The 10,749-nt window shown below is 42.0% G+C and overlaps 1 protein-coding gene across 1 annotated transcript; it reads left to right on the forward strand.

The window, feature by feature from the left end:
* The first annotated feature begins 824 nt into the window (after positions 1-824).
* Positions 825-3,180, forward strand: LOC141913367 (uncharacterized). The gene is made up of 3 exons (XM_074804872.1): positions 825-891; positions 1,728-1,969; positions 2,291-3,180. The coding sequence occupies exons 2-3, from the start codon at positions 1,747-1,749 to the stop codon at positions 3,178-3,180; spliced, it is 1,113 nt and encodes a 370-aa protein (XP_074660973.1). The 5' UTR covers positions 825-891; positions 1,728-1,746.
* Positions 3,181-10,749: the final 7,569 nt, after the last annotated feature.

Genomic DNA, 10,749 nt, shown 5'->3' on the forward strand with positions numbered 1-10,749 from the left:
AGCTCTCGATAGAGTAACTCGAATCTTAGTTTTTTGTTCTGAATCATTCGGCTAGTAACAGGGCTCGTATTTAGCGATCGCCTCCAAGAAATGTTTGAAAAGTGCCCTTTTTCCAATATATTTGTTATATCAGAACTTTCCCTTTTCGGGTTTCTCTGTGCCCCCTACGATTCAAATGCTAGAGAAATACGGCCCTGAGGGATGATACCTTGTTTCTCGCAGCCGCCGGGTCACTTAGGTAAACGGTTGTAATCGGTTCATTTCTAGGCTAGCTGTGGGTCTCGTTTATAGCCTGGTCATGATAAAAAAACCGTCGTTATAGGCCTCACCCCTATTGGGGATTACTCGACGAACTAAACAGTTTTTTTCTTTTTTTAGTCAAGATCAAGAATGTAGTGGCTGTTCAGCAGACTGGGAAACAAGTAGCGATTGTTAAGCCTAACTGGTTGTAACTCACGGGCGTATAAAAATCTGACGCCCGTCAAGACCGTTGACAGTGCCGGACTCGGCGAAGGATTATCGATTTGATCAAATTAGACACGTCCGCAAAAAGATCTGCGTTTAAAATTTCTGGTCAAATTCGTGTGGGTCGTTGAGAGCTTGTATAGCACTTAAAATGACAATTCGAAAGCGTCCATTATTGTACAATGAACCCGTTTGCTGTAAAACACGAACAATTAAACGATATACAAAACAAGATTCAACTGGTCAAAATACCATACTGTTATATACAGTATGTTGTCTGGTTCGTAAAGTTCACACATTGACCCCATGCGTACCGTACATTTGCCGTCAAATGGCAGTCAATTGCGGCGCGGCGTTGAGTACACGTCCCTATAACGTCTACACGAATCGGTCAAGAGTCGTCCATGGATAATAAGCGCATACGGCGTAAGTGAAGTGATTCTCTTTGCGGGTTATAGGTGTATAATTTTCGCTCAAACGCGCGCCCATGAGTTTGCCTTTTTTCTTAATTAATCGTCAGATAAGTTTAGGGTTATAACACGTATGATGACTTAACGAAAATCGGAATTAATTGATGTATGATCATAGAAATAATGTTAAATAAACTAAACTGAATAAACTGTGTAACGGTCAGGGATCGTGGTCACAGGGATCGCAATTAATGGTCCATAGAGTTGAGCTGAAGCGTCAATTTTTTTTAAATAAAGATTTTCGCCTCGAGTCAATTTATTTAAAATACGTGCATTAATTACATCGCGTAGAAAAGAACCGGTTTAAAATTCGATATCTTGGATAATCATTTTTTCTAAGTGCGTATAAGGCCTATATGTTTTTGTAACCGAGTTTAGTGAGACGTGCGCATTTTAGCTCATGAAAAGTAGGTAAACCTTTATAGACAATGGACATAATGTAGATGCGGTTTAAGACCTATGTTCTATAGATCTGAGAGATTGGTTTTACCACCAATAGTTTGTATTATATAATCAGTTCGTTTTTTAATATTAGAATATTTTAATCTTAAGTCAACGGAACTGAGTTCATCTGTAAATGTGTGAAGACAAACATGGACCTGGGTCTGAATTAAGCTTGAATTCAAATTCAGAATTGTAATATTAAGATAACGGGACCCATGCAGTTAGGCTTAGGCACAGCTAAGTTGATTTGTCCTAGCTGTGTGTCTTTCTCAACCATATTTGGCGATCTTATTGTGAAAACTGTGTCTAAATGTGTTTTGATTTGGCTTTTTTGTTTTTCGTTTTCAGATCTTCGCGCAAACTGAATATGAAACATTTTAGAAAAGCTTACTACGGGATACTGGTCTGTATTGCTATTACGTGTATTATCGTTTTCGTTGCGGACCAAAGCATGAAAAGAACGGTCGATTCTGCGAATGCGATAGTGACGAATAAGTGCAATACATCATCGTATCAAACCGTAGTGTACACAGACGTCGGTATACCGTTAAACGAAATCAAAATCCCGCCCGTTTATTCCAAACATATAGGTACGTTGATTTCCGTAGATTATGTGTGACTGTTACCGGTCAGTCTGATGTGTGTCCTCAGTTTTAGAAGTTGTTAAACGAACCCATAGATCGTTTCTGAAGAAGTAGTTAGTATTTACCGTATCTCGAAAAATGAAAACAATAAGCTCAATTTATTATCAATTGTATGGATCCGTTTATTAACTGCAAGTGACTGTCTATAACTCAATTGAAGGAAAAACCTCGAAAAATAAACTAAAAACTAAATAGAGGATGTTGACGTTTCAACTCAAAAAATGCTGTGGACCATTTTCAAAAATTTTTTTTTTTTCTTCAATACAGGTACGTTATTAGAGACATTGCTAAACGCGAACAATCTGAAGTCATCGTGCGCGAAAATACCACGCCGAATTCACCAAACGTGGACCGACGAACATCGAATCCCGTCGGTTTACAAATCCACAATTCTCAAGTGGATTCAACATCACGGCGATTGGGAATATTGGTTTTGGACGGACGCTTTGGCCGAGCAGTTGGTCAAGGGTCGATTCCCGAAATACGCGTCGCTCTACGCGAACTACTCGCAGCCGATCAACCGGGCAGACGCGATGCGTTATTTCATCCTGCACGAATTCGGAGGAGTTTACGCCGATTTGGATGTCGTCGCGTTACGACCGTTAGATCCCTTAACCGAAGTTCACACGTTCGTTATTCCCGAGGAGAACGCCGTCCACACGTACGCGCTGTTCGACCTGAATCGTATACCTTTAAACGCGTTAATGATGTCCACCGCCGGTCATCCTTTCCTGAAAACGATCATCGAACAACTTCCCGAATTCAAAGACCTCGACGACGTCATATGGAAAACCGGTTCGCTGATGGTCGATTCGGTAATGACCAGTTACCAGAGTCGATTCCCTACTCGTGTTAATAACGCTAGTTTATGCGAGTCGGTTTATCTAGCGAGCTGGTCTCAGTTTAACCCTATTTATGACATCACTGCCGCGAATGTTGTTAGGAAAAACTGCCAACATAGGGGCTCCTTCGACAAGGGCGCCATCTGTAATACCTTGAAGGCGATTCGATTCAAACAATTGTCTATACATCCGTCCGCTTTTTCTAAACATCTATACCATCATATCTACACGGACAAGGGTCGAAAACTGACCGAGAAGGTTTTTAATATCAATGATTTAGGGATACGTAGGGTCAACATAGCCGAACATCTATAGCAGCAGATTGTGCGCTAAAACGGGGAAACCATCCGTTGAGTTGAGGGTTCATTTGAGGGTTCATTTGAGGGTTCATTTTTTCCGGTATTAATCGGTTGCCCGAAAGGGAAAGCTTTTAGGCCGGTGATTGTCACCGCTGAATTTTCAGTGATACTGTCTCCTGTATTTATATAGTATGTTGCATATTTTGGATGGTGAAAATCGAATATTTTCTTGTAGTGTATTTTTCGTGAATATCTTTTTTATATGCTGGGTCTGTACTGAATAAAACAGAAAGACAACTGATGAATAAACCGACGATTTCTCTTATTTATTTCGTCCACTTTTCTTCAGTGTTTGACAATATCTACATGGAAATCTACAATTTTCAGAATTCGATTACAAACGAACAATGGATTAATACATGAACACTTACAATGTTACGAGGAGAGCCACCTAGAGCCAGTTCCCCAGTTGTGAGTTAAGATTTCCGCCTTGCATTGAAAGTGAATTATGTCGAATTCAACCTTGGGGCCAGTTGCTCAAAAGTTGGTTAAAGATAACCGGGGGATCAACTATCCACTGGTTAACTCGAATCAACTTTTGAGCAAAACTGCAGGCCCCAGAACTCTGTGGAACTGGGGTTCTTAGCCGTCCTGTTACCAAGACTAATAAATGTGTATCCGAGGCGACCAATGGAGCAGTTTAACGTAGCAACCGATCATAGTAACCAAATCACTAGGCAACTGATATCCTCCGTAAGTCGTTTAGGATTCCGTGAGTTAGTGACTGTGGATTGTCAGTCATATTCCCATCATATATTTGTTTCTACTTACCGACCAGAGATCATCTTTCTTGATGGGTTAGACTTTTTCTTCTCGAACGGTTTTCTGAGTTCAAAATGGAAATCGAATTCGAAGGTATGATAAAAACTGCATCAAATGTAATCAATAATGATTCAACAAAAACTATTACCAAACGAACTGGTGCGAATGTCGGAAACGGGCGGTTCCGATATATCAAACTTAATATATCAGACAAAATTGGTCTAAAGGGTCTTACGACTGGTCGCTTGTTATTTTGACTATAAAATTCATATGGTTTTAGATTATCCTTAAACCTAAGCCATGCCTGGGGAAATGGCCTCAACAGCACAATCGAAAAAAGAAACAATGTGATATGATTATTCCTTTTTTCAGAATTATCCAGTCAGAATTCTTTGCAATGGGATTCTTACATACCAGAAATTCGAAAATACGAAGTAGAGGTCATATCGAATTTAAACTTCGAGGATATTTCCGAACGAAACCCGGTAAGGCGTTCGAGATCGCAACCGAGCGTTTCAACAACATCATCAGAATCAGACTGTAACAGCGCGTCAACCTGGTATCTCACTCCCTCCGACTCGACGTCATATATCAGTTTAACCGATAGCTCTCAGTCGTCGTGTTCCGCTGTACAAATCAGACGCTACAGTTTCGTAAAACTGTTCGAATATTGGAGCGGTTTAGTGAATAAAATATCGAAAAACAACGAAAAACAACCACAGTTACCGGTTACCGTATCGGATACCGTATCGTCGGTAACCTATTGTAACCAGTGGTTGGATCGATGTAACACAGAATCCGGTGAGATTTCCTCGACTGATGAAGAGAAACAAAGTCCCGATGAAAATACTGAGATAACTAGTCAGTACATTACACCGCTGGGTTCAATAGCAAAGAAATGTTCGGTAGAACTTCTTCGAGATGAACGTATTCCGACTATACCTACATTTACAACTGATGTCGACGTGTTCAGTTCCAGCTCGGAAAACGAACCGGATGATTTCGCAGCCGAGACTGAAACACGAGCCGTTACTGCGTCACCTGTTACTGGTCAACTGCTGGACGATTTCAACGACAGTTTAAACAAATTAGAACAATTCTTATCCTCACCGAATACTTCATCATCGTCATCGTCGTCGTCATTAGATGAATGCTCAAAGGTTCAGGCGCATATGAAAACTCCTCACGCGCCTTGTAACAGTCCGAACAGTGGTTATCTAGACACCGGACGCCCGAAAGGATGGTTGTGGCAAATCAAACCGCAGGGTATGTTCGGAGGAGCCCTCGACAGTGTAGGGCGCGGTAATTTGTCGTACATCTTCGACACGTTTAGATACGATCGTAGCGAATCGAATATCGTTACTGCTGTAAATAGCGAAGCATCTCATCCAGAACCTACTGCGAATAATTCCAGAATAGAATCGACGTTTGATTCTGTTTCGGGTTTAGAAGATTCACAGATCGCTGAGGTAATTGCTTCTATTTCGCGGTCTCTCGTTTCGCGAGCCGTCGAAGCCGCTTTAGAAGAACTTAATTCACTTGCTCTCGAAATGGAAACACCAGAACATGTCCAAATTAAGAAACCCGGTGAAGATTCAGCTCATGAAAATCCGTGTCAAGAAATTGATGGATTAATGAATACAGAAATGGATGATGCTCACAATGAAGACTCGATTGAAGATACAAATTATGTTTCAAAGACTGCTGGACATTTTGTTAAAGATGAAAATAATTACATCAACAAAAGATCCGAATTTGAGGTATCCTTAGAGGAAATAGTCGCCTACCAAGGGTCCGCCTTTTCTATCGTAGATGACGCTATAATGGCTGCGTTAGACGAAGTGATGGTAAAATCTCCCATTGTTGATTACGGTTCAAACGTGATTGAAAAAACCCGAACATCTGAACATGAAGTATCTTTCGAAGAAATAGTCGCCTGCCGTGAGTCCGCTTTTGCTATCGTTAATGATGCTATAATCGCTGCGTTAGATTTAGTGATGGCGCAAGCACCAGTTGTTGATTGCGTTTCAAACGTTATCGAAAAAGCTTTGATTGTCGCGAACGCTGTTGATGTCGAGGATTCGCCGATTGCGCCGTTTATGGACGAGTACGACTGGGTAGAAAGAGGTATAACTGAATACGAGTTGGAATCGTATGATATTATAGAATATTGTGAGTTGGAGGCACAAGATGGAGTCTATACAGCGTCGGCTATAGATATCGTAGCCGATGTCATTAGAAGCGCGCTGAAAATTGTCAACCACGACGATCGACTATGTGAGGTAGAATTAAAAAGGTCTGCCCAGACAATTGTAGACAATTCGATTAAATTAGCGTTGAAATTCTTATACTCGAAGAGCTATTCGACGTTGAATGCAACGATTTCGAATGTAGCAAGAAACGTCGACGTGGAGGACGATGACACAATTTCACCTTACCCCGGTCATTATCAGTTTATGAGCGAATTCGTTGAGACTGTCCTCCTGAAAACAAGGCGCCGTTCATCGAACAAGTACTGTTTTAGTTTGTCTAACGAACAAAAGACTGACGAAAAGCTGTCGCTCCAAACACGAATAAGACTTGAAGCACACGATGAAATAGACGTCACAACTAGATTGTACAATAACGCGCTGAAAGAACACGAATTATTACATAGATTTCTCAACGGCGAGAAGGACTGTCGTAATCGTTATTACGAGGACATATTGCCCAGCGATTGGTGGAATACGGATGAATGTCTATTGAAACAATACGCTGAGGATATGAGTGTAAGCATCACGCAGAATGCTGCGGTTACTGCAGCGTTTCTGTCGAAGGAAATGCGTACGACGAACATAGCTGTATACTCTAAACAACTAGCTGATGATATAATCAACTATGCGAAATGGATCGTCACGTCGTCAGCCGGAGAGCCGGCATTACCTGAAGCTCAACAAACTAAACCGAACATGACGAAGCAACAACAGTTTCAAAATGTAGTTCTCAGTGAAAAGGATGTCCAGAAATACGGTCAACGTTGTGTCCGACATATCGATATGTACTCGCTGATAATGGCCGAGGATATAATAGAGGATGCTTACCAGCAGATAAAAAGTGGCAATTACGATTTCGTCGGGACGGTGATAGATAATGGCGCTTCTAATGTATCAATAGCAAATGAAGATGAAAATGAAGGCTCTTGTACTGAAGATGAAATTGGCGTTCAACCAGAAGATGGCTACCTCATCGATGATAGTTTTCTCGATTATGAAGATTTCGAAATCGCTCGACAGCAATCGACGATAAACGAATTCGTAGAGGATACTAGAAATACAATACAGTGGATCGCTTCGATGCCATTGTCCCATAAATCGAAAACAGCTTTTCCTAGAGCGACATACATGCGAACCGTTTCATTTCTGGATTCATTCAAGTTGATGGCGAATGAAGTTTGGAATGAGAACTACGAGAGGTTTTGGTTGACCGACGGCATTCTTCGAGCGCAAGTTGAATTCTATAATCAGGACTTCATCGATGACCAGATGGAGAACCAGTCTAACGAGAATGTACGTACTGAAGACGCGGAAACTACGGAGGACGTTGATGAACTAAATGATGAAAGAATAAAGGAAGTATCGCCATTGTCTGTGGAGCCGAAGCCGGCGAAATCAGAGCGTGAAGTTGAACTCCATGATGTAGCAGTGATAGCGAGTGATAAGAGTTATGATAATTCATGTAATGAAGATAATGAAGCTACGGAGAACGTTGATGAACAAACTGACGAAAGAACAAAGGACGAATCTCAATTGTCTCTGGAGCCGAAGCCAACAAACTCAGAGAATACTGTTGAATCCATCGACGCTGAAATGGTCGCACCTAATGAAATCGAGGAGTTGGACATAGGCCTACATTCATTTGAAACTCAAATTGCCACTGTCGAAAAGACCACAATTAAGTCAAAGCCGACAAAATGCTTTGCGTGTTTTTCATGTATGGCGTCGAATACCAATTCTGAGGTCGATGCGTACAAGAAAACACCAATGGCAAATCAGAAATCTTCGGACAGTTTTGAAAAACGAACTATCGTCTCGTTCACAGTTGGAAGCAGTTCCAGTGATGAAAATAGCGACGATGATGAAGATTTTGTTGATGTAGAAAATGAACCAGCTTGGGTAGATTTACCGGACGTCAGCTCTGACTCATACGCATGCAATGAGGATACTTCACCTTACGGTGATTCTGGAAGTTCAAAAACCAGTTCAATGATTAGTTCTGCGACAGGTTCAGCAACCGGTTCGGCAACAAGTTCCACAAGTGGTTCAGGTAGTTATACGACTAGTTCGACAAACAGTTCAGAGACCACCTCTACGACTTGCTCGACGAATAGTTCAGCAACCAGTCCTGAAACTAGCCTTACCATCAGTCCAGTGGCCAGCTGTACTATCGGTTCTGAGATCAGTAGTTGTAGCAACAGTCCTGGTACCAGTCGAAACACCAATCCAGTGACTAGCTATACTACCAGTCCAGTGACCAGTTTGACCACCATTCCAGAGAGACATTCTACCACTATTATTCCAACTAGTTCATCGACGAGTAGCTCGACTTGTTCCCTGACCAGTCCAGTAACAAGCTGTAAGGCCAGTTCAGTGACTAGCTGTACTACAAGTCCAGTGACCAGTTTGACCACAATTCCAGAGAGACATTCTACCACTATTATTCCAACTAGTTCATCGACGAGTAGCTCGACTTGTTCCCTGACCAGTCCAGTAACAAGCTGTAAGGCCAGTTCAGTGACTAGCTGTAAGGCCAGTTCAGTGACTAGCTATACTACCAGTCCAGTGACCAGTTTGACCACCATTCCAGAGAGACATTCTACCACTATTATTCCAACTAGTTCATCGACGAGTAGCTCCACTTGTTCCCTGACTAGTCCAGTAACAAGCTGTAAGGCCAGTTCAGTGACCAGTTTAAAAACCAGTCCTGGGAGTAATTCTACCACCAGTTTTCGAACTAGCTCAGCATTCAGTTCCAAGACAGGTTATTTAACCTGTTCTGTCACTAGTTTAACAGATACGGTTGAATATATCAACGTGAAACTGACCGGATGGGAAAACATTAATACACACTACACCACCGATGAAACTATGGTCATAGATGATGATGACAACGAAGATGACAATGACAACGAAATTGGTATATCTGATAGGGATAGCAAGTTAGCAAGAAGCAGTAGCTGGATATCAGAAAGCTCAGATAAATCTTATGATGAACAGGAACCGATAGAAGCCGGCGTCGATGGATCAGTTGATGAAAATGATTATCAGCTTTATCAGGAATGGATCGAAGTAAATACTGACAATATCAACAATGACAACTCGGTTGAATCTGATAATCGTGAAGTAATGGCTGAATTTATGACTGATTCTCAGCGAGATATATGCATTGACGATAAACTATCCGGATCCTCAATAGTCCGAGTAAGATCCGATTCAGAATGGACTTGTTCATCTTCAAATATGGGCAGTTCGTCAAATTTGGACGACCACAAAATGCCGTCGCATAAGTGGAGCTGGATTCATCAACAACGAATGAAAGATCACGAAATAGTGTCGGAGGCGAGGACTCAACCACTTGATTCAACTGCAACCGTGGTCTCCGCGAAAAGTGACGACTATTGCTTGCATAATGTGGAGAGTTGTGGCTTTACTACTGATGACTCAGAGTTGGGAAAACTCGACTCTCAAAATGATACATCTGAAGTTGTTGACTATGATGTGGAGAAAAGTGAAGACACTTCGCACGGACGGAAGAGCGCGAATTCGTTGTATTCTGTGACTGAAATGTTAGGAAAACTTACGTTGGACGAATTCGACTCGCAAACGTCTGAACACGAGTTGACGATGAGAAAGTCACACTCGACGAGGGGGAAAAGTACCGGTGATAGTAGTAAGAGTAGTCTGACAAAAATGCTAGAACAAGAGGACGAAGCTCGTCTGCGCAATGACACCGATGATACTGATAGTCTCAAGGCTGTCGAGAAGAACACAAATGCTCTGACGATCTACTTCAAAATGGCACCGGAGTCGGAGAAAACTTTGTGCCAAAGTTCAACTTCTGATATCAATAATATTAGTAAAATGTCCAGTTTGGATACGATCGTAGAAGATGAGCAGCGGCATCAGTCAGCGGGAGCGATATTATACCCGGTTAAAACAGTTTCGACGGAGGCAGCACCGTGGTCCGCATCATTCCACGACTGTAGAACTATAACCGTGATCGAAGACGAACAAATAAGCGACGTTTATGGAGATACGCCAGCAACTTCAAAACAACTAAATCCAAAAGAAGCATCGTTATCTGCTATTGCCGAATGTCTGCCAGAAGATGAACTGATCGGGACAAGCGATGCTCCTCGTCGGGGAGATGGTTTTGGAATCTCAAACTCTAAAGAACTGGATCATCTGGAACCGATGTTTCAAATGGACAAAGAATGGGTGACGGCGTCCTGTAATGAATCGATATCGAAGAAAAGTTATCCGTCCTGGTCGCATATAGAATGCGCTTTGTGTCGACAGAAAAAGGATAGAAAATCATTGTCGGCTGCCGTATCGTCGTATGTTTACAACGAAAATATCTGCGACACGAGGTCGAACGATTCGTTCCAGACGATGTACGCGATGATACAACGACATTTCAGGGAACACTGTCGTAGCGCTCCGGAACTGGAACGAGCTGTCTTATCAGAACAGATGGAGGACGAGAAATCCGAGCGGGGTCTAGAACT

Source organism: Tubulanus polymorphus, chromosome 11 (assembly GCF_964204645.1).
Source record: "Tubulanus polymorphus chromosome 11, tnTubPoly1.2, whole genome shotgun sequence".
NCBI lineage: Eukaryota > Metazoa > Nemertea > Palaeonemertea > Tubulaniformes > Tubulanidae > Tubulanus > Tubulanus polymorphus.

What these genes read in the sequence shown, in the direction of transcription:
- LOC141913367 (XM_074804872.1), top strand. Translation starts at nt 1,747, where the DNA reads ATGAAACATTTTAGAAAAGCTTACTACGGGATACTGGTCTGTATTGCT. An exon ending in CGTTTATTCCAAACATATAG is followed by an intron (nt 1,970 to 2,290) that starts GTACGTTGATTT and finishes TCTTCAATACAG; the next exon opens with GTACGTTATTAGAGACATTG.